Below are 26135 nucleotides of genomic sequence, written 5' to 3'. Positions count from 1 at the left end.
CTATTTAGCTAGCGCTTTTATTCATATTTATTTTTCATTTATTTAAACTAAAAAAATTAGATCATACAACATTAAGCCACATTATTAGTACTTTTCCTTTATATAAGGAGCACACATACTTTATATAAGGAGCACACATAATACAATTTGATAACTGACTATTCATTTGCTGGTTTAGTCTTTGCATCCTTCAAATAATTGTCTTTGTGTTCACTGTCATTTACATATTTATTTTCAAGTGTATGGCGCATTTTTGTTAATCACTCTGATGTAACTGATCATGATTCTGTCGTTAATATTGAGTGTGTTCTAGTTGTCTTACCTTGTGAAAATGCTTTGACCACATACTCCTCGAATAACATTTTCTGCATTTTATTGCAGTAGTATAATGCGTTTACGTTTACATAACCTTTACTCCGAACTTCTCAAATAATTATGTGCATATGTTAGGGTAGTCTCATAATTTCAAATTCACATTGCTTAAACATCAAACTCCTCGATTACATGTGTGTATTTTATCCTTGCAGTATAACCCTCGATTACGTTCACATAACTTTTGCTTTACGCTCATCGATGAACTTCGTGCGCTTTGATCTAGTAATACTGCATGTTCTCTATTTTGTATGTCATCATACATGTTCGCTCGAGTACTCAACGTCAAGTTCTGTTTCGAGAACAGTTTTGTTGGCAAGCTTCGACGAAATGTGTCTTTCGAAGAATAAATATAGTTATTAAGGCACCTCAGAATTATATATAACCGCATATATTGTGTATCACCATACCAAAAGTACGAATGTCAGGAAGAAACAAATCAATTCGAATTTTAGATGCGTACCAGTTATTTGAGCAGAATTGGATTCAAGAGTATCTGTTCTTGTGACATCTGAAAAATGGTTAACCATGTAACATATTTTATAAGAAGACAACATCAGTAAAGGAATAATATTCTGAAACGGTTTTTTTTTTTTTTTAACTCAATCGGATCTGAAAAGTCTGTACAACTAATATGCAGGTATGTTCAGGTTTTCAGACGACTAATGTGTTGTCGTTATAAGCTCAGCCGTTTAAGAGCTGTTTCGATGTTTCAGATCTGGACGAAGCCTCTAAAAGTATGAAATTGGACCAGTAACAATTCCAGACAATTGTGTAAGGTAGAGTTACATATATACTGTAAGGATATTATATAGGTTTGAATGTAATCGCTTTTATATATGAAGATTACTTTGTACTCTAATCAAAATGTATGGCAAATATGATTACCTCTCTTTGGATGACTTGATCCACCTGAAAATAAAAAAAAATGATTATTATAATAATAATTAGCAAAACGTATGACAACATGTAAACGTTATAACCTCCTTCTTAACACGGTTCAGCAAATTATCGCCCCCCCCTTTCCAATAGACTATCATCGTTTCTCAATACCAAAATAGCAACAGACGTCAAGGGAGAGCCGAAAATTCAGTCCCTGGAATGTTTTCCCCGGAGCGGGGATCGAACCAGGAACCTTTGTGTTAACAATAATGTTGTTTTAGAGATACATACCACGTTCCAGCTTTTATTTGTCCCCTATATTCTTTATTTTAGCTTTCAAATTTCTTATGTCGGATTTTTTTTTAGCTAGCTATACAGTATGCTCTTTGCTAGTAGAGGAAGGCTCAATATGACATGTAGTTGTTACACGGGGACTGTATTATTTGCATTCATTTCACATCTCCTTTTATTTACATTATAATAAATTCCAAATCTTGTATTTACATTTTATGCTATGAAAATATTGACTTTTGAAACAAATAGTATGCTATTAAAAACAAATTACCATTAAAACTCAACCAAACTTCTATGCATATCCATTAGAATATAATCATTGAGTTATACAATATGACTTGTTGTTTTTTAAAACAAACATAAACTTTCTTTCTCATCAAAATTAATACAAAATATATTGTATAATTTTAAAAGAGACTTTCCATAGAAATACCTATGTTTGAAGCAACTAAAAATCCCCGTTTGGTTATATTACAACAAACCAATATTGTTTGTTTAAAAATGCAACTAGCCACATGTTATCCTGTATTCTTTAAACCTCAATCACACCTTACCGGACAGCTCGAACGGACGCCTAACGGATAACTTTTTTTCAATCCGTTCATGTCCGTTAGACGTCCGTTAGACGTCTGTCCATATCCGTTGCATGTCTGTTAAGCGTACGTTTTATCCATCGACGTCCGTTTTGTACGGTACTCGTCCGTTTCGTTTCCGTTTGGTAACCGTTACGTATCCGTTATACATCCTTTGGAGGTCTTAAAGATAAATTCACCAACGGACAATGTTGAACGAATGAGAAACGGACTTCTACCGTACGTATAGCGGATAAAACGGATGATAAACGGATCTAAAACGCATAAATGCCAATTGAAAATTTCGCGTCAGAAATGCCAATTATTGGTATGTCAGATTTCTTAAGGTTCATGAATTCGTATTATTCATATCGATCTTAGAATATATGCACATCTTCACAATCGAACAGTTCTTATTCAGGCCAGACACTGTCCTTTGTTGGAATTTTAAAGAACAGGCCAAAACCAGTTATACAGAAACATTTTTAATATCTATGCGATTTACATGTATTATAATTATCGACTTTGATTTTTCCGTATAGAATATAATATAATAGAATAGAATAGAATATTTTCATTTCCCAAATTACAGGGCCCATAAAGGGCATAAAATCTTATACAATTGTTCTACATAATTGGTAACGTATATCTTGTTCATCCGTTTTATGCGGTACTCGTCCGTTGGATGTACGTTCGACATCCGTTCTGTCCGGTACGTGTCCGTTTCTCGTACGTTGCATATCCGGTGTGTGTCCGTTATGCATCCGTTACTAATCCGTTTTATTGGGTCAGTACATCAACGTACTCCCAACGGATAACATTTTTTTCAACAGACAACTTTTATTTTCATCCGCTAGGCGTCCGTTCGTGCTATCTGGTAAGGTGTGACCGAGGCTTTAGAAACAGTTACTGTTTTAATCATAAGACAATGGTTTGACTTGATTATACAAATGAGCGCCAAAAAACTACAAGGTATTGAAGCTATGTTTAAGTTAAAATATTTACAAGTTTGTTCGAAGTTTCATCTTAAGAAATTCAGAAAGCATTTTCTAGACAAAACTATGAACTTATCAACCTCCATAGTGTTGTAAGCTTTGCTATAATACAGAGTATACAATACAAAAAGCGTAAGTATCAAAGTTTAAAAACTAGATAATATTGGTTACATACCATATGAAACATTGACCTTCAAACTTGTTATGAGAGTTTCCTCTTCAAGACCTGTTGCCCTACAGACATATGTTCCGTTATCGTCAGGGTGTACATCTGTTATCACTAACGAGCTGGTCATGACACCGGCATTAATAGATATAGTCTTTTTAATGGACATCTTTTCTAATCGTTCAGAAAACAGTCTCTCTCCATTTTTAAACCAATCGATTCTGTTTGGAGCATGTTTCCTGCCTGTTGCGTTACAAAACAGAAACATGATACCTCCTTTTTCAGGAAACTGCGTTCCTGTTATCTTTATGTCTGCAAATAAATTATATCAGATATATAGAAATATGTCATACTACATATTTGCTTCGACAAAAGAACGTTACGTTTTAAAAAACAATAAGTGTCTGATAAAAGCGAAGACATGCACATACTTTTTACATAATGCAGCTGACAAAACGAGAATATTCGTTATCTGTATTTTGATTTTTTTTCTTTTTATTTTAAGATGCGCTTGGTTTTTAATAGTGTCGGTTGAACATTTAATGAATGGCTATTATCTATTTTGATTTTATTGAACCATAAAACTAATTTTTGACTCTTCACATTGAATAATCCGCGAAGCGGATTATGTAAAATGTGAAGAGTCAAAAATTAGTTTTATGGTTTAATAAAATCAAAATAAATTATTGCCATTCATTATAAATAAATTTTCATCAATAATAAAGCTCAAAGAACTTTTTATATTATTTATATTAACAATAACAACGTACACTCATGTTGGCGTATGAATACACAACGTCAGAGTGGGCGTGTCGCCATAAAAATTGACAACATTGAAAATAAAACTAATAATTTTAACCAATCAGAAGACAGTAAACACACCAAATTTATTTATTTAAGGATAAACCCAGTTATGTAAAATATAAAACTAAATTAGGCCGCCAAATCGATCAAACAACCTTAAACATTATTTAAATGAAATACAAACATATACATATTGGTTTAAATTACAGATCATTTTCAGTTTTATTATCTAAATGACTTTAATAAATTTACAACATACCAGCTTTCCTATATAAAACAGCATCTGTAATGTAAATATCAACATAAATATTGTATTTTCCTGTTAATAAGATGATGTATTATTTCTGATTGCTTCCGTTAAGAAACCTCCATAACAAGAAATAAAAAAAAACAGTCGAGGCTTTTCCGCCTAATTTTTAAAATTATACCCCCCATTTAACTAAAGACAGATATAAATACCTGGTTGATAAACATCATGATAAAATACTTTCTGGTCGTGAAGTATAGATTTTAAATACTGACGTTGTTTATCTTAACAAATACATGTATCAGCGTTTTTTTGTGAGTGTCGTAATATATTTTGTGTAGTCAATTGTTTTTGTGATATCCTTTTATCGTGATTTGGTATCTATAAATCTCGCCATTGTGTTGCGAAAAAACCAAAGGAACATTCAAACTCATAAGTTAAAAACAGACTGAAAACACCAGATCTTAAAATAATTAAAAAGTACCGACAGACAAAATACAGTACAAAAAATTCAACGTTTTTGTTGACATCCCTAGTTATAACACCCCCCTCTTTCACATGCAGCGGTTTTTTTGTCGTAATTGTTGACATCCCTAGTAGTTACACACTCCCCTTTTACATGCGGCGTTATTTTATGTCGTAATTGTTGACATCCCTAGTAGTTACACACTCCCCTTTTACATGCAGCGTTTTTGTTGTCGTTATTGTTGACATCCCTAGTAGTTACACACTCCCCTTTTACATGCGGCGTTATTTTATGTCGTAATTGTTGACATCCCTAGCAGTTACACACTCCCCTTTTACATGCGGCGTTATTTTATGTCGTAATTGTTGACATTCCTAGCAGATACACACTCCCCTTTTACATGCGGCGTTATTTTATGTCGTAATTGTTGACATCCCTAGCAGTTACACACTCCCCTTTTACATGCGGCGTTTTTGTTGTCGTTATTGTTGACATCCCTAGCAGTTACACACTCCCCTTGTACATACGGCGTTATTTTATGTCGTAATTGTTGACATCCCTAGTAGTTACACACTCCCCTTTTACATGCGGCGTTTTTGTTGTCGTTATTGTTGACATCCCTAGTAGTTACACACTCCCCTTTTGCATGCAGCGTTTTTGTTGTCGTTATTGTTGACATCCCTAGTAGTTACACACTCCCCTTTTACATGCGGCGTTATTTTATGTCGTAATTGTTGACATCCCTAGTAGTTACACACTCCCCTTTTACATGCAGCGTTATTTTTTGTCGTAATTGTTGACATCCCTAGTAGTTACATACTCCCCTTTTACATGCGGCGTTATCTTATGTCGTAATTGTTGACATCCCTAGTAGTTACACACTCCCCTTTTACATGCAGCGTTTTTTTTGTTCAAAGTGTTGACTTCCCTATAACAAGGCACTTACCTTTAACATGCAGCGTTATTTTTTGTCGTAATTTTTTTCGATGGGTTCCTACTTGACATTCATATACACCAGCATCATGTAACTGTACGCTTTTGATGCTTAAATTCCACTGTTTTTTCCATGGAACGTGAACTGCTTCATACCTGCTATCTTGTGCAAAACGTGTCACTCCTGTTGTTATTGGAGTAATGTATGGAAGCTTTCGCCAGGATACCTTAAACAATAGAATCAAAGTATAAAATCCCATTGTTAATTGTATATGTTAAAGTTGTCTTTAAGGGACAAAAATATCTGTTCTATTGGAATACATTTTCTACAATCATCATTGTGTTACAAATACTTTCTGCTATACTTTTTCTATGAAATTTACACTATAGAATATTAATTCCATTTAGGGTTGTCACTCTGCCTGTGTGACAAATATGTTAACAGATGGCAGTGATATTGAACAGTTCCTTTATATCATTCATTAAAGCTACAACTCTGACAGTATGCATTTTATGTTAACAATTAGCAGGGATATCAAACAGCAGCGTTTGTAAGTGTTTGGAGTTATAGCATATTTGGCACAACTTTTTGGAATTTTGGGTCTTCAATGCTCTTCAACTTTGTATTTGTTTGGCTTTTTTAACTATTTTGATCTGAGCGTCACTGATGAGTCTTATGTAGACCAAACGCGCGTCTGGCGTATAAAATTAGAATCCTGGTGTTTTTGATAACTATTTACACCACTGGGTCGATGCCACTGCTGGTGGACGTTTCGTCCCCGAGGGTATCACCAGCCCAGTAGTCAGCACTTCGGTGTTGACATGAATATCAATTTTGTGGTCATTTTTATAAATTTTCTGTATACAAAACTTTGAATTTTTCGAAAAACTAAGGATTTTTTTACCCCAGGAGTAGATTACCTTAGCCGTATTTGGCACAACTTTTTGGAATTTTGGGTCTTCAATGCTCTTCAACTTTGTATTTGTTTGGCTTTTTTAACTATTTTGATCTGAGCGTCACTGATGAGTCTTATGTAGACAAAACGCGCGTCTGGCGTATAAAATTAGAATCCTGGTGTTTTTGATAACTATTTACACCACTGGGTCGATGCCACTGCTGGTGGACGTTTCGTCCCCGAGGGTATCACCAGCCCAGTAGTCAGCACTTCGGTGTTGACATGAATATCAATTTTGTGGTCATTTTTATAAATTTTCTGTATACAAAACTTTGAATTTTTCGAAAAACTAAGGATTTTTTTACCCCAGGAGTAGATTACCTTAGCCGTATTTGGCACAACTTTTTGGAATTTTGGGTCTTCAATGCTCTTCAACTTTGTATTTGTTTGGCTTTTTTAACTATTTTGATCTGAGCGTCACTGATGAGTCTTATGTAGACAAAACGCGCGTCTGGCGTATAAAATTATAATCCTGGTATTTTTGATAACTATTTACACCACTGGGTCGATGCCACTGCTGGTGGACGTTTCGTCCCCGAGGGTATCACCAGCCCAGTAGTCAGCACTTCGGTGTTGACATGAATATCAATTTTGTGGTCAATTTTATAAATTTTCTGTGTACAAAACTTTGAATTTTTCGAAAAACTAAGGATGTTCTTACCCCAGGAGTAGATTACCTTAGCCGTATTTGGCACAACTTTTTGGAATTTTGGGTCTTCAATGCTCATCAACTTTGTATTTGTTTGGCTTTTTTAACTATTTTGATCTGAGCGTCACTGGTGAGTCTTATGTAGACGAAACGCGCGTCTGGCGTATAAAATTATAATCCTGGTATTTTTGATAACTATTAAAGAGATGATCAGGAAATTCAACAACTACTTTTGTAAGTGATTGGTGCTATCATGAAAAAATAACAGCTATTTTTGGAAGTCATTTGAGTTGTCACTCTAGTGGTATTAGATATGTGGTAACATATTATTAAAATATTGAACAGCTGCATTTTTAAATTGATTGGAGATGCTGCATTGACGGTAATAGAACAGAGTAGCACCTCCATTCACTTCCATGAAAGCAGCTGTTTTAAAATATGTGATAGGTACATTGAACATTTACCTTGCAAGTGATTAGTGCTGCCACTATATGGCGGTAATACTAATGTATTTGAAGATGCTATGAATATATACAGCTCATTTTAACGATTTTTGAACGCTCCAACCGATAACTCCGCCGTGATAGTTGAAAGCGTGTTATCATCATCTTTGAATCTTGTTTTATCAACAAGAATAGTGCAGCTTACTAAGATGGTTTCATGTTTGACCTCCTTTCAAATTTTGTTCATTTATCTAACCATTGATTCAAGTGTTTTTGCATTAACAATAAATAATTTTAAGTTTCAATAAAGGGTGTAAACAAAACCACTGCTACGATGGCATTGTTTGATGATTACTATAACAATAACAAGTGACTTCATGTTGATAAGTAGTTATCAATTTGTCTGATTTTAACATATCAATTCAGTAACATTGTTTTAATACATGATAACAAACTTTGAATAATTTGTTAACCTATTTGTATTAGAATATACAAGTGGGATCAACGGACATATGACAGATGCTGATGGTTAAAGATGTCCTTTTCGCTACAGCATCATCAAGACAGTATCATATAGTTGGGTTCTATCCATTTATGTTTTTTTTACTCTCTCTTTTTTCACCTGGTATCGGAATTTTTAATACTGTTCTTTTCTAATTTTATATACATTTATAAGTCGTTCAAGTTCTTGAGTTGCTCAGGTATTCTAATCAAAGCTTCAAATATTTGACTCACTGTTTTTCTCCCTAAGTGGTCTATTGCACACTTCAGTGTGGCAGTTTCCTCTCTATGAACAGTCACGGATGTATTCACAGGCAAAAGTCGAGGGTAATGTGAATGCAAAGAAAAGGCTAAAATAGAAAAAAAAAAGAATAAGATAAATAGGAAATAGGAAAAAATGTGATAAACATCATCAAGATGATATATCCAATGTGTGATGTCCTTAAAAAAAAACTGAAAAATACTCACAATGAAAATATTTGCTCTTTTTCAAAGTTTTACACATAGCTCAAGGCAAAAATGGAATAGTTAAAAAGGGACGAAAGATACCAGAGGGACAGTCAAATTGCAAATTGTAAATTACAAGAAACAATATAAACTCTTTTCATCTTGATTATACGTGTACCTAAGCCAAAATATTTCAAATACAAAAAGTATCGCATGATGCAAAGAACCGAAAACACAAAGTTCAGTTTTTTGCGGTCAACTGTTTACTTCTATGACCAAGCTATGTTTGATTAAGTGAAACACATTGCTTTATCAGATTTTGCAAGATAAGTCTATCATTAAATAGTATGGAATCTCAAATAAATTCTGTAGTTTGATACTGAATTGGTGATATATAAATGAGACATTTTATGAAGTAACATCTTTGATATCTCATGCAGTTGTCCAGCAGAATAACAAACCCACTTGAACGTAGTAAAACGTTAGCGTGTAATATGCTATCATTTAACTCAGTTGAAAAAAAGATTTACATTATCGACGCTAAGTCCGTTTTTAAAAGTTTGTTAATCTTTTCCAATATAAGAATGTCGGTGAAAATTGGGGACAATATTTACAAGTTGTACTGCAATATGATCACTGTATATGTACTCACAAACAAAAAATAAAAAGACACTTGTACCAGAGCTGTCAAAGCTTGTGCAAATAAATTCTGATGTAGGACTTCAGAACCTTTGCACCAGAGCTGTCAAAGCTTGTGCAAATAAATTCTGATGTAGGACTTCAGAACCTTTGCACCATATTAGTACAGTTTGAAAATACTAGATTTATATAGAAAATTTGAAATACCTCCGTAGTGTTGTACGTTTAATTTAAAATGTATATGTCTGTACCAAGTCAGGAATATAACAGTTGTTATACATTCGTTTGATGTGTCTGAGCGTTTAATTTTGTAATTTTATAAGGAACTTTCCTGTTTGAATTTTCTTAGGAGTTTCTAGGGTTAGGGTTATGGTTGTGATTTTACTTTTTTTATGTAGTACTTCTTTCAATTATCATTTAATAGATAATTAAGTGAACGCATACTAATTTGAAATACTAAACTGGTACCAAAACGTTATGTACTAACGACGTATAACACATCCAAAGTGTTTTTTTTAAGTTTCAACTTGCAGTATAAATTCAGTACTGAGATCATAATACTGAAACAATACTGCCATTTGAAAATGATCAAAACGTACAACAGTTGTCAAATGTTTTAAAAACTTCAAGCACTAAAGATTTTAGTAGAGCAAAAGTAGCTGCGTTTATGTCTCTCCTTAGAAGGATGACACGTGTGGAATACGGTATCAATATTTATGTAAATATTTAAATCTGTATTAATAAACTGCAAATATTGCAATATATTGTTATTCTAAAGATATTTTTCACAAAGATTAAAATTTGTTTACTACTGTCTTGCCAGATTTGATTAATTAAATTTTTTTTCTTGATACTAGTTTATTTTACAATACGCTAATAATCGATGAAAATGAAGAAACTTTCTGTCATTGAAATATTGACTAAATTAATAATGTGCTTATTCCTTGTGAATATGCTGCGCTACCATTTTTACATTTATGATTAGAGAGCATGCGTATAAGATATTCACTATTTGTCTGCGTTATCCTTTTTACATTTATGATTAGAGAGCATGCGTATGAGATATTCACTATTTGTCTAACGTGTAAAATTGCTTAGTCATTTACATCAACTTATTATCAATAACCCAAATATGTGATGACAATTGAAACAGTTCAAACTTCGGTCATTGATTGTCATTTATTTTATAGGTTTGTAAAAGTTTGGTTCCTATGTATTATTCGTGTAGTGTCAAATGGGAAATCATTCTTATACAATGGACTAATCATATAAAGACGATATAATGTATCTGTAAAGCCTGTATATTGATGGCTTCAACTCTAGTATTAAGAAAAAATGAAAAAGTAAAATCACAAAAAAAAACAACTAGAACTCCGAGTAAAATCTCTAATCAAACGGCAAAATCTAAATCTTAAAAACATTACACGAATGATAAAAACTGTCATATTACTGATTTGGTATAGTCATGTTGAAAATAGTGGATTTAACCTAGTTTAAAGCTAGCCAAAGCTCCAACTTGTATGGCAGTTGCATCAAATTCCACTATATTGACAACGATTTATGATTAAAACAAACAGACACAATAGGTAAAAATATCACACATAGAAGAACTACAGCAACACGAACCCCAACAAAAGCTGGAAGTGATCTCAGGTTTTTAAGAAGAGTATGCAGATCTTGCTCTTCATGTGGCACACATCATGTTTTTCATGTTATTACGAAGCCGATAAATAGTCTAATTTAGTATGTCATATTCGTGAAAAGGGAACAGCATTGTAAATACGATATAAGGAACAAATCCGATATCATGATCATTTGTGAAACGGTCAACCATTTCGTGATGTCCTCTGTAAAATTTATGAAGTGATGATTTCAACCTCAACATTTGGAACTCTGGCTTCAACAATTATTAGGTCATACTTTGGAAATTATCTCTTATGTGGTAAAACTTTGTTTTCAACCGACCCTCAATTTCTAGATATAAGTCCTAATCGAAGGCTAAATCAATAGCTGAAACAGATCAAACCAAGGGATAACAACTTTCATATTCCTGACTTAGGACAGGCATTTTATTATGTAGAACATTTTGGATTGAACCTGGCTTTATAGCTCTAAAGCTCTCATTTTTATGATATTTGCATCACATTCCATTATATTGACAACGATGCGTGCACAAAACAAACAGACCCAATAGCCAAACAAGTAAATAATACAAGAGTCAACATTATGCTATAATCATTGGACATACAAAACATACAAACATGTAACAAAGCAAATATTGGCATACAGACCAAGCATATTAGTAACAATTAAAGACAAGAATACACAAATATATAATAGTGCAAAAACGGCATGTAAAAATAATGAGTCACGCTATATATGTAATGAAGAAACATAAAAAGACATATAGACAGGCACACTGCAAAAATGAAAGACGAGGAACAGACAGGTTTTCGAAGTAGCACTTACAGGCATATAGACAAAGCATAATGAAAAACAAAAATTCGAGATTATTATAACCAATAATGACAGAATGTACAAGTACTACAAGTGTATATTAATACCATTAAAAATAAACAAATATTTAACAAAGATGAAAATGAAACAACCTTATTCATTGCTTTCTTAGTTTTAAATTTTATTTATGTATGTTAAATCCACCGATAAACGATTAAAAGGTTTTAAGTGTTCATGAACGCACGGCAAATATTGACACCAAGCATATTAACAAACGGACCAACCTAAACATATACCTATGAATGCACATACATTTCTGTTCTAATATTTGACTGAGTGTGTCACGTACACTTTTCGATGTCTTTTGTGATCATTCGTAAATAGAAGAAAGACATCGTTGTAAAGTATTATCATACTTAAAATGTGATGTCGACATCCTGTTTAAACAGATGTATATTGTTGTAAACTGTATGCTCCTCTTCTTGGGTGGCATAGTTGTTTCACAAACCAAACCTCTATGGTAGAAACATAATATTTTAGTTTACGTACTGGTATCAATATATGATCTCTATGTTTCATCTCGTAGAGACATAATCAGGAATGTTACCAGTAAATAAACATATGCATAGCGGTCAACTTGAAATCTTAGGAAAGTCTGAAATCTAGGTACATGTGGTATAGAATTTTAATGTAATTTTGAAATCTCAGAAGTAAGGGCACATACACGTTGAAATATGCTGTACAGCCCTATATTTGGACCATTAAAAATTGTCCATGTGAACCTTTCATTCTAGTACCTATTGTTTTTGAAAACTACATAATAAAAGAGGTATAGTTTTAGCCGAGAATAAATTCATCATAGATACTAGGACGTACGTTTTGTCTATTAAAGATTCATTCGTGACGCTCGAATCATGCAATGCTGAAAAGGCTAAATAAAGTACGAAGTTGAATAACATAGAGGACAAAAGATTCATATAAGTCTAAAAAAACAATCAGCTAAGGTAATCTATTCCTGAGATAGCCTTAATGTGTAAGAAAATAATTTATAATACAACGAGTTCCTATTTGAAATTGCATTGTCGATATTTACAGAAATGCAACCAACAGATATCTTCCGGTTGCATATGTCATGACTGTTGTGTGTGAGCTTTTGATTTTGTTATTAAATAATAGACTTTTAGGTTTTTGTGATTTTGAAATACTTTTGAAAAAGATGACGTTATATTGAACTTCGATTAGAAGAAACATTGATTAAAGGCCTCGATTTGCAACAGTTATGTAAGATTGAATGACGATCTGATACGTAAATAGATGCAGATAAACTTGATCCTAGGGCTTTAAATATTCAAATTGGGTTTTTTGCTGATCTGTAAATCACTGAGAAATTAACCTTAATTTGGTTAAACTTCTGTCGGGTGAAACAGCAGACAAATCAATTGTTTACATTAAAGAATTTATATTTTTTATTTTCAACAAAGCAGTTGGTAATGTTAACGAAATAAAAAAAATCATCACATGACTTATATTTAATTGAAATGATACCGGCAGTATTTTTATCGATTATAATTTTTAAATAATAAGTAGACGTTTCTATCATTAATACTGTGGTAGGGCAAAGATTACAAATCGAAAGAAGTTAAACACGCCACACACTCCATCCATAAACATGACAGCTAGCTTGCCAATTGTGCACCAGTGGTTTAATTCAATAGAATATTATTCAATACATACTTTTTTACTTAAACATATCATGATCTACATAAATGTTTAATCATAAATGCAACAACGATAAAATGCCGTTCAATAGTTATATTTCAATAAAACATCAATTGCTCCATAACAAAGCAGTATCATCCTTGAAAGTAGGACTTGATAAATAAACAATTACGGAATCAATCTACTCAACACAATGTGTGTATGATTAGATCAGTTATAGTACCAAGTACAAGTAACATGTAGATTTCCAATGTATAATATTGGATCAATAGTATCATGTATAAGTAACATATAGATTTCCAATGTATAATATTGGATCAATAGTATCAAGTACAAGTAACATGTAGATTTCCAATGTATAATATTGGATCAATAAAATCAAGTACAAGTAACATGTAGATTTCCAATGTATAATATTGGATCAATAGTATCAAGTACAAGTAACATGTAGATTTCCAATGTATAATATTGGATCAATAGTATTAAGTACAAGTAACATGTAGATTTCCAATGTATAATATTGGATCAATTGTATCAAGTACAAGTAATATGTAGATTTCCAATGTATAATATTGGATCAATAGTATCAAGTACAAGTAACATGTAGATTTCCAATGTATAATATTGGATCAATAGTATCAAGTACAAGTAACATGTAGATTTCCAATGTATAATATTGGATCAATAGTATCAAGTACAAGTAACATGTAGATTTCCAATGTATAATATTGGATCAATAAAATCAAGTATAAGACAGAAAGTATGTATAAAATCAACCGGCTATTGTGATAGAAAATGCGAATGTATAAATGAGTATAAGTACGCAAGCGATCAATCCAGTTAGAAATGTTATCATTATTGATTTTTTTCAAATATTATCACCTTATATTTTAATATGTGTAATAGTAGGTCACAGTAATCTTATTGACAAAACACACATAATGTTACAATAACATCATCTTCTTCTTAACATATTTCATAGCTAACTAGGAGACATCAAGTTGTTTTCGATTGTAGCAATTTAACTCTACTAACATTCTTGCAAAGATTACTTCCTTTGTCAGACTGATTGTAAAAATGATGAACCAGGTCTAGTGCGAAATCAATTGTCGCACTGCAAACATTTTAGACATTTTTCCCATTTGCTGCGGCAGCCGCATTATTTATGCCTTGTATAATAAGCAGGCACTGATCTTTGTTCGTTAAAAAGAATCAACCAATTTAAAAAGTGTTTCTGTTTTTAATCATCATATTATATGACGACACAATCATGGTCATATCTTACACTGTTTAGATAATTAATTATGTACATATCATTGGAGTATGAAAGTTTTACATCAAAATACATACACTCAATAGGTATTGTAAATTCTGGGTTTTTCTTTATATCCACAAATGGTTATCGACAAATTAATGCAATTACTATCATTATTTTAAGTGCAGACCGGGGTGGTGTAAACTAACCACTTATACCATTCATCACTACACCATGTGTTATGATACCATACAGGTTTTAACTTTGCACAATTCACCTTACACATTATATCTACACTATCCAAAATTCCCCAATATGCAATTTGAATTTAAAGAAAGCGTGTGACTACAAATTTATTTATTTATTTTAGAAGACGAGTTTTGATCACATTATTGTAAATGAGTGTATAAAATAGAACCAAAACATGTTCTATATTTTGCATAGTTTTAAACTTTAATAACCACACTATATATACACGTTACAAAATCACACCATTCATCATACACCATTACACCATTCTCTTTCAACTATGCACCATAGCACTATACACCTTCTATCATTACATCATATTCAATTACGCCATACATGTTTTTGGGAAGTTTAAACCATCCAAGTAGTGGTTAATTCTAACCAATGTAATAACTATCATGTTAAGTAATTGTTAATTCTAACTGAGAATCTATTAAAGGGAAATTCTTTTAATTTCTAACCAAATAATACTTTGAATCACCCATACGTACACATCAAACCTAAATTACGTTACGAAAATTTAAAAAAAAACCACCGACTGAGTTATGTGTAAAAGCGGCAGTATTTAATAATATTTAGTGCTAAATATTTGACAACGCCTAGAGGAATCTGCGAAAAGATGTAAATAATTCACTGGCCATTGGATTGATATAGTACAGTACTGATAAAGAATTTAATCAATGATCGTGAGTCAGAAACGCTTTCAATTGCCTGTTTATATTTATTAGACGTGTATGGACAGGTTCGTCCTAATCGAAACAGTAAAGAATTCTGTATGTATATGTTTACTCTTTACTGATAAAAAAAAAAGTTAAGGAATAGTCCATATATGTTAATTATAGACGGCCAAGTTGCATAGAGCGATGGACACACTGAAAAAGGGGTGTTGTTTTGATATCCCAAAAAATGGGTTTGAATACCGTCGAGGGTAGAACAAAACATTGAACTCTCAAGTTTGCAGGTATAACATTTTTCTGCAAGTATTTAGAATAGTTATGTGTCAATTTTTTCTTAACTAATTTTTTAGTTTTTGCTGAATTAAGGTCAAGTTACAGTAAATGGGCTATGTCAAGGATTTAAGTAACATTTGGCATACAACTCTGGGTCGATGATCTTCAACTGAAAATCGAAAAATATTGCATTTATCTCATTTATCATTTGAAATATTACTGATTGAATTCTTACAAACAGAAATTAATGTGTGAACAATATATATTTTTTTAAGAAAAATCTATTGAGTTGAATTAGAGATCTGGCGATTTTAAGACAAATTTTAGAAGTTTTTTCGCCAATTTTATGTGCTTTCTATACAAATATTCACCCATATCAAAAGAGTTCAATCTGCAATTTTTCAGATAATAAAAGAGATAAAGGTATTATTTTTTCGATTTTCAGTTGTAGTTAAACGAGCCAAGGTTGTATGCAAATTTTTAGCAAAATCTGCGACATAGCCCATTTACTGTTCCTTGACCTTAAATAGTTATCAAAGGTACCAGGATTATAATTTAATACGCCAGACGCGCGTTTCGTCTTCATAAGACTCATCAGTGACGCTCAGATCAAAACAGTTAAAAAGCCAAACAAACACAAAGTTGAAGAGCATTGAGGACCCAAAATTCAAAAACGTTGTGCCAAATACGGCTAAGATTATCTACTCCTTGGGGTAAAAAAATCCTTAGTTTTTCGAAAAATTCAAAGTTTTGTAAACAGAAAATTTATAAAAATGAACATATAATTGATATTCATGTCAACACCGAAGTGCTGACTACTAGGCTGGTGATACCCTCAGGGACGAAACGTCCACCAGCAGTGGCATCGACCCAGTGGGGTAAATAGTTATCAAAGGTACCAGGATTATAATTTAATACGCCAGACGCGCGTTTCGTCTACATAAAACATATATTTAGATAAAGAAAAAAATCTTGCATTTTTTAGGGGATTTGAATGAAGGAAAGTGGATGGATGTAACGTTTACTGTAAGTGGCGCGGCCTTGTAAAAACAGCCAACAAAAAATCAAAAAGAATTAGTTTTGAATTTAGGGTTACATTACTTTTTATTCTACGTTTTTTCGATAAAATCACAATTTTACATTACTACATACATGATATGAACATGATAATTGTTTCTGTGTAGCATTTCTTATTATTTTTATTTTTCAATGTTGGGTTAACGAATGAATTTACCGTCCCTGTTCTCCATAGCATCACAAAATATTTTATTGATTCTTGTACAACACAGCTAAACCTCCAAAACTATGTCTCAGATTTCCAAAAACATCAATAGAACAAATTTTATACTCAATTGAATTTAGTGGTCTCTTATCAACTGATGTTGCAAACTTAATTGAATATTTATGAGAGAATGAATTACAATAGGAAAAATCTGAGACATAGTTTTGGAGGTCAAACTGTGTTTTTTTTTTTGGATGTTACGAATAACAAAGAAGCTAAATTCATTCAAGTATGGGCATCACAATATGGCAACTAATTACATAACATTTAATTGATGTAATTATGTAATAATTATGTCAAAATAAAATTATAACAATTTGAAAAATTAATCTTTCTTCTTTCTTTTGGTGCCTCATTCATAAAATGTGAAAAAAGATGAGTGGAATTACATCAGTTTAAAGATGTCCGATTGGAGATGAACAATATTTGTATTGTGCTACCTTAAATAGATATATTGCAACAAATTCTTGAATAATAACAAAATTTGGGATAAGTTTTTCATTTGAATAAATAAGAGGCTTACTTGAATAGATTCCATTGAAATAAAGGAGGAAGGGTGGGTTCAATAAAAAAAGACAAAAAATGAAAACAATAGATTTCACAGTATCAAACTTATAATTGAACATTCCTAAAGATAGACAAGAATAAGATTTACAGAGCATTTGACAGTGGAAAAAGTGTCCAACCGAATATGAAGCCCTATTCAATCATCAAAATAGCAAGTAAACGAAGTTGAAACCCCACTGACAGGACCATTGCAGGCTTGGCATTGGACAATTTTCAAATGGCTTTTTACAATACAATGAGTAATTCTAACTTAGAATAAATAAAAAGAGCAACAATTCAGCTCGGTGTCTGTTCCTTCATGAAAATGGATGAATGAAATGTGTTCAAACACGGTCATGGTGAATGTTCCTCAATTGTTCAATGTTTATCCATGGATATCACTGCTACATCTTCTTATATCTACTTTTGTACAAAAAACAAAAACACCCAGATGGAGACAAGATTGTAATTGATATGTGCATATCAGTTGATTCCAAAGTTTTCTTTGTTTCAGAAAAGGGTACTCTTTCAATAATGGGAATATATTTGATGATATAACTAGATATTTCTTTAAAGGCATTTTTCATGTTCACATATGACAACGCAATGAAACAAAAACATTTAAGACATTTGATTACAGTTTAAGGTACCAGTCTTGTATAACAATTCCAGTTTCCGGTGCATGTCAAAATATGGAGTAAAATATAAGACAGGTATTTTTTTCTGATTTTTATCTGGACTTATTTCTTTCTGTTGGATTAAACGTTAGTGCTGAATAGATACATATATATATAAACTAAACAACAATCTATCGATATCGATCTAGGAATGAGAAGGATGTCGTGTTTACTGAAAGGGGTCTGCCCTGTGTAAAAACAGCAAATAGAAAGAAATTGTAGGAGAAAAATATTTTGACAACAGGGTTATATAACTTATTTTTTATTCGTGGCATGAACCACTTTTTTCAATTAAATCAAAATTTAACATTACATCATTATTGATACAAATACTATATAAGTTTTGTTTCAATGACCACATAATAAACCTTATAAACAACAGAGAAAATAGTTATGTATCATTTGTTTAGTTATGTGAGGGAATTATTGCATCAGGACTTCATCTTTTGCTTTTTACCTGTACATTGCGAAGTTCTGCTTTCCCTCTTTACATTAACATTAACCCCTTCCCATTCACACCGGTACAGCTTACCGGTGAAGCCAATTTCAAGATTTTTTAAGCTCTTTTTGCCAAGTTAACTTTTCTTATCTTCCGTCTTCGTCTTTTAACTTTTACAAACTTGTTCTCCTATGGAACTATAAGTTAAATTTTAACAAAACTTGGCCACAATCATCATTAGAGTATCTTGTTTAAAAAATCTGTCCCAATTATCCCTGATTGCCGAACAACATGGCCAACATGGCTATAAATGGAACAAAGGAAATAAAGACAGTTTTTGGCTTAATATATCTCTAAAACTAATGCATTTAGATCAAATCTGAAATGGGGGTAAAAAAAGTTTATTAGGTTGAGATCTATCACCCCTGACATTTTATTACGATCGGACAACCCGATGAGAAATCTACGGCTGTTCTGCAGGGGGATTTTCTGTTCCTGTTCAAAACAGCATCATTTCAAATGCAAGCTGCAGTCTAAATTTCTATCAATTATCAAGCATTGTCAAGATCAATCAACTGTAGAAATAGCCTATACAATTATAAACAAATTGTTCGCGTCTTGTGTGATATATTTGCAACTGAAAACAAAAAAACAGCAATCAGTCAATTTAAAACAAACTTTTCTCTATTTCATATGTTTCACTCTATTGCTTTGAATCTAGATTTTCTAAAAACTTGTTCTATTGACAGAACAATTTGTCTTTCTGACATTTGGACAAAATAGTCATAAATTCACTGTTGGTATCGGAAATACAGAATGAGTAAGTACTTCACGTAGTTTCACGTAGAAGAACATATCATAAAAAAAACATAAAAAACTTCGGATATGGTTATGGTTTTTAAAGAATGAATACGTTCTACCAAACCTTTATTTGCAATTTTTTTGTCAACTTTTGCAATATGCATCTCAATGATATCCTCCTTCTGCAAATTGCACGAAACTCAACAGGCAATTTGTGGAATTTTACCTTAAAATAAATTTCAGTCAATTTGCCAAATGACTAGGTTTTTTTTAGTCATTTTATATAATGCCTGTCAAGGTAAGGCTTTCATAATTGCTTGAAAATTTAGTCATTTTACATAATGTCTAAATTTAGAAAATGCCTTTAACATTTATCTATAATACTAAAATTACGAGGTCCAATTTGTCAACCGTCATCACGTAAAAACGACGAATCAAAGAATTCAACTTTGTATATAACTAATATAGTACAAAGGTGTAGATTAAAAATTAAACCACTCCAGGCCCTTTTGTTTTCCACGTATTAATATTGCCAATAATTAAGAAGTTCCGGGTCGAGTCCGATACCGATACCAATAGTATATTCACCTGTTACCTATATATAGCTATTACCTTATCTGTACGTTCCGCATCTGACAGGCGCCCCAACAAACGGTGTATTCAGGATAAATATGCTACATACACGGGTCATAATCACAGGGTTGACACTACTAAACTGTCAAATTGTTACCTATTGTAAATCTGGACTAAAAATAAGGCGTATAGGTACAGTTTTCAATTTGTTAGCGGGCATGACGTAAAACAGCGAATCAAATAATTCAACTTTATTTATAACTAATATAGGACAATGCTGTTGATTAAAAAAATACTCCATTCCAGGACCTTTTGTTTTCCAAATAATTAATATTACCAATATTTGATAAGTTCCAGTCGACGGGTTCAAACAGAAAAATTTGAAAGCAGAGAAAACTGTGTATTTTATAATCGGCATGACTTTATCAGATGACAATACTAATTTCTAAATTAAGGCTTGCGCATAGTTATATACGTTAATTCAGTCACGGACCCACGATATCACGGGTGTGTTCCGATGCAGACAGTAAAGAAATAATTATTTAATGTATGTATATATATCTTAGATTGTTTTGATACAGACACAGTAAAGGAATAATTATTCAATGTATGTATGTATATCTTAGATCGTCCTGATACAGAAGAAACATGTATGTGTATATATCTTAGTTTGTCCAGATACAGATAACGCATGTATATGTCTCAATTCGTCCTGATACACAGCAATTTTATAATTGTTCCGTCGGGACAGGTCCTGTGTGCTTCATTGACAAAACCATTTTTTCCGATTACAATAGTTCAGAATAACAAAATACCTCAGAGATCAAAGCATTATTACTGCAACAACTACAAAAATTAATTTGTACATCCATACAAGGTCATTCAGAGAAAGTTAATTGACGTAGTACTATGGTAGGCGCGTTAGCATTAGAGATACTTCGAAAATTAAAAAAAGATGTTTCCGAGTTTTATCTCTTGAAAACAAAAACAAACATTTTTAACTGCAAAATAAAACCGTAAACGGTGTAAGGACATGCAGTACTGATCAATGTATAAAACATTTATGTACCAACCTCTCTAGAAATCGATAAAAACATGATGAATTTTGGTGGAAAGAATATTCGACCGGCGTTTCAAAATTATAACAATGATTAAACTAAACTTATCTTGAAAAGAATATGGAACTTTAACTGTTTTTTTCCTTTCAGTAAAGTATTCTACATTTGTGTCTATAAAATCGTATTTATCCGCCGTAGACTTTCCTGTTGTCCAGTATATTTGAAAGTATTCTGTCTCAATGGAATACATACACTGGCACGGATAAATTGGAAAATATCATATAGCAACCAGACTCTTCATTGCGATTGGAGTCAAGTTCATTTACAACGTGATGAATTCAAACCATGAACATCAGTGATAACATGCTAATGAAGCAGAAGTACGACTACTTAGACCACTCGGAAAGAGGAGGCGAAACATATTCTTCAGAGATGGCACGATATAACCTGAATATATTCTGTAGCAGTCATGTAATTAAAAGAGGCACGGATAAACCTGACAATTTCTGTTAGCAGCAAAAGAATTACGAGAGGCAAGGGTAAACCTAAAAATATCCTATAGCAGCAAAAGACTTTAGAGAGGCATACATAACAGTGAATCGCGTCAACCAAATCAAGGATGATATGTAATGAATAGACACACATAACAGTGAATTATGTCAACCAAGGAAAGGATGACTTGTATTAAATAGACATACATAACAGAAAGTCGTGTCAAACAGGAAAGAATGACTTGTATTAAATAGACATACATAACAGTGAATCGTGTCAACTAAGGAAAGAATGACTTGTAATAAATAGACATACATAACAGAAAGTCGTGTCAAACAGATAAGAATGACTTGTATTAAATAGACATACATAACAGTGAATCGTGTCAACTAAGGAAAGAATGACTTGTATTAAATAGACATACATAACAGTAAGCCTTTTCAAACAGGAAAGGATGACTTATATTTAATCTAAATACACAACAGTCAGTTGTGTCAACCAAGGCAAGGATAACTTGTAAATAAATCGACATACATATTAGTGACTTGTGTCAACCAAGGATAAAAACAAAAAAACTAGCGTACCAGTCGGGATAACCTGATAACGATCATTTATAATAAGATAAACTTCGTAGACTGAATCAGTATTTTAAACCTGAACAATCCATCACTTGTTATACACAGAGAACGGTGATTTATTGGTTAGGATGTGTAAATCATAATTTTTGCATTGATGTGACAATAAGGACATGGTATTTTATATTACAAATACACTTGACAGCCAGTATTTGAGATAGAATAAATGGTGATTTATAATACAATGACACTTGTCAGTAAGTATTCGACATAAAGGATATGTTGATTTATAATACAATACACCTTGTCAGCCAGTATATAACATTAGAGACATAGATTCATGATACAATAAAACTTGACAGTCAGTATTTGACATAGGTTTCATGTTGATTTATAAAACAATGACAAATGTGGTTGTCAGTATATGACATAGGTGACTTGATGATTTATAATACAACTCAAAACTTGTCAGTTAGTATATGAATAAGGTGACTTGATGATTTATAATACAATTAAAAACTTGTCAGCCAGTATATGACATAGGTGAATTGGTGATTTATAATACAATTAAACACTTGTCAACCAGTATATGACATAGGTGGCTTGATGATTTATAATACAATTAAAAACTTGTCAGCCAGTATATGACATAGGTGACTTGGTGATGTATAATACATTAACGAACTAGTCAGTCAGTATATGACGTATGGCACTTGTTTATTCATAACAGAATAACAAACTTGCCAGTCAGTATATGACTTACGGGATTAGGTTATTTATAATGCATGACAAAACTTGTCAGTCAGTATATGACACGTGGAACTTGGTGATTTATAATACAATAAAAAAATTGTCAGTCAGTATGTGACATAAGGGACTTGATGATTTATAATACTATAACAAACTTGTCAGTTAGAAAATGACGTATGGGACTTGGTGATTAATAATGCAATACCGAACTTGATAGTCAGTATATGACGAATGGGACTTGGTGATTTTTAATACAATAACTTACTTGAAAGTCAGTATATAACAATAGGGACTTGGTGATTTATAATACAATAACAGACTTTTCAGTCTGTATATGACATGAGGGACTTGATGATTTATAATACAATAACAAACGTGTCAGTCAGTATATGAAATAGGGGACTTGGTGATTGATAATACAATAACAAACTTTTCTGTCAGTATATGACGTATGGGAATTGCCAATGTATAATACAATAACAACCTTGTCAGTCAGTATATGACATAGGGGACTTGGTGATGTATAATACAATTACAAACTTGTCAGTTAATATATGAATTAGGGGACTTGGAGATTTATAATGTGGGAACAAACTTGCCAGTCAGTAAATGACATTTGGGCATTAGTGATTTATAATACAATAACTGACGTGCTAGTCATTTCATTAAATATAGTACTTGGTGATTTATGATACAATAACAAACTTGTAAGTTAGTATATTACATAGGGGACTTGATGATTTTTTAAACAATTACAAACTTGTTAGTCAGTATATGACACAGGGTACTTTGTGATTTATAATACAATAACAAACTTGCTATTTTGAGATAGGAAGTATTTAACTCTCTTGCTCATCAATACTCTATAAAAAGTAAAATGACAAAACTACCGAACCTGGAGGCAAATTAAAAACGTTATATTCCGAAGCAAATTTCAAAATCAAAAGCTCAAACACATCAAAATAGTATTGTATTTAGTTATATTATCCTGATAAACAGGAGATGGTTATCCTTATGCATACTTACCACTATGTTGTGTTAACACGGTTATTATAATCCATAATACTATATATGCTGCCATTAGTAAATCCACAGGTGAATAAAAACTTCCAAATTACTCAGGTTTCCATTTAAAAATGAAAATAACACTTTATAATATTTTTTATAGTTTAGATTGGAACGACATTGTTACTTCCTTTACTTGTTTCTATTAGATAATATTTGCTATTGTTCACTTTACATGACTATACAAAAACATATCAGAAATTAATAAATATAGTCAAGAAAATATATAGATAGAATTTTTAATTAGTATATTCATCCTTCATTGTTCATAGCATAGAACAAAACAGAAAAACACAATTGCAACAGAGCGTAAGTCATACAATTCTTTAGGCTATGGAACGATAGGCTTTCATTGAACTGCTTAATCCCAATGAGACAAAATACATGAATTATCAATTACAAATTATAACCTTTAGCATACTTCTTGTAACGCTTCATTGACTCAATAATGAATACGTAAGTAGCAATAAAACGTACTCTCTTTTTACGCAGATATACGTTGCAGCTTTAATATTTAAACGACAAAAAACACGTGACTTTGAATATCAATATACATTTATCTAAAATGTTGTATATTTCTAAATTATCTTCCGATAATTCCTCTACAGCATCATGTCCAGATTAATTTCACTGGGTCAATAGTGATGTATCGTTTGATAGCATGACTAGGCATATTACTTTATTCTAAAGTTCGTTAGACTCATTATACGAATAGTTCTTTTTTATTACTACACTATCATGTAATGATTAGGTAGGAACATAATCAGTATACAGGGACACAAGAATTAGGCAGGGTTTAATAAAAAAAATATAGCAACAATAAATGGAATAAAGATTACTGTTTCTGCAGTATTAAATAATGAATTTATGCATCTCAATTGATTGTTTTTATCTTATAGGTATGTATACTTAATATGTTAAAGCATAGTGTATATGTATATGAGTGTTGCCCAAGACAACACAGACTGCAAAAACAAACGGTGACATATCTGCAATAAAATAAACAAAAAAATTGTTCAGAAACATAATATCTCTTTATATATTTTTTTCCATAAAATCAAAGACCAGTTCTTTTAAATAGTAAAAGCTAACTAAAGAATATCAACAAATTAAGGATCAAAAGATATGTGTAATATTTTACGAGAAACATTTTACAGAACATAAACATCCCAACGAAAAAACAATTTTGACATGGCCAACATATACTTGTACCCCTAGCTACTGATCCTGGAAAGAAATTTAAAAATTCCTATTATATTTGTATCCTACTAGCAAAGGTCAAACCTATCAATATAGTATGATATACATAAAAACAACAACAACAAGACATATTCCATACATAAAACCCATTATAAACACAAATTCATGTATTGAGAGACTAGCAAAGCCAGTTAAACGTAATTCAAACATTAACTCGACAAAACGAACTTACCTTTATGGAAATACTTACTTTACAAACAGTTATCAAAAGTACCAGGATCATAATTTAGAACGTCAGACGCGCGTTTCGTCTTCATAACTCTCATTAGTGATGCTCATATCAAAATAGTTATATAGCCAAACAAGTACAAAGTTGAAGAGCATTGGAATTCAAAATTCCAAAACGTTGTGCCAAATACGGCTAAGGTAATCTATCCCTTGTATAGGAAAATCCTTAGATTTGCGAAAAATTCAATGTTTGGATAACAGGAAATTTAGAAAGCTAGATTACATTTGTTTAAGCACTTACTTGATAAAGCAATATATATTAGGGAAAGGTAACGGGTCTTGTGTCAAAGTGAAATGGACTTCACATACTAATATTTCAATCAAATGTTGTAAATTTAGGGGAATAAACACACACACAAAACTAATATTGTCTATAAGCTCTTGATTTGTGGA

The 26135-nt window shown here is 31.9% G+C and overlaps 1 protein-coding gene across 1 annotated transcript; it reads right to left on the bottom strand.

Moving 5' to 3' along the window:
* Positions 1 to 124: 124 nt before the first annotated feature.
* Positions 125 to 24512, bottom strand: LOC134713669 (lachesin-like). The gene is made up of 7 exons (XM_063574959.1): positions 24216 to 24512; positions 8515 to 8630; positions 5745 to 5958; positions 4345 to 4368; positions 3291 to 3593; positions 1261 to 1284; positions 125 to 883 (listed from the first exon to the last, which is right to left on the bottom strand). Exons 1-7 carry the CDS (start codon positions 24268 to 24270, stop codon positions 774 to 776), a joined length of 846 nt encoding a protein of 281 aa, XP_063431029.1. The 5' UTR covers positions 24271 to 24512; the 3' UTR covers positions 125 to 773.
* Between the last annotated feature and the right edge of the window lie 1623 nt (positions 24513 to 26135).

Source organism: Mytilus trossulus, chromosome 4 (assembly GCF_036588685.1).
Source record: "Mytilus trossulus isolate FHL-02 chromosome 4, PNRI_Mtr1.1.1.hap1, whole genome shotgun sequence".
Classification (NCBI taxonomy): domain Eukaryota; kingdom Metazoa; phylum Mollusca; class Bivalvia; order Mytilida; family Mytilidae; genus Mytilus; species Mytilus trossulus.
The sequence above is the reverse complement of the archived record's forward strand: the minus strand, read 5'-3'. Positions and strand labels throughout refer to the sequence as shown.

Coding starts and splice junctions, on each gene's coding strand:
- LOC134713669 (XM_063574959.1), bottom strand. CDS start 24,270: ATGGCAGCATATATAGTATTATGGATTATAATAACCGTGTTAACACAA. Junction 5,959..8,514: donor ACCACTTAGGGAGAAAAACA/GTGAGTCAAATA, acceptor CTATTGTTTAAG/GTATCCTGGCGAAAGCTTCC. Junction 1,285..3,290: donor GAAGGTCAATGTTTCATATG/GTATGTAACCAA, acceptor TTTTATTTTCAG/GTGGATCAAGTCATCCAAAG.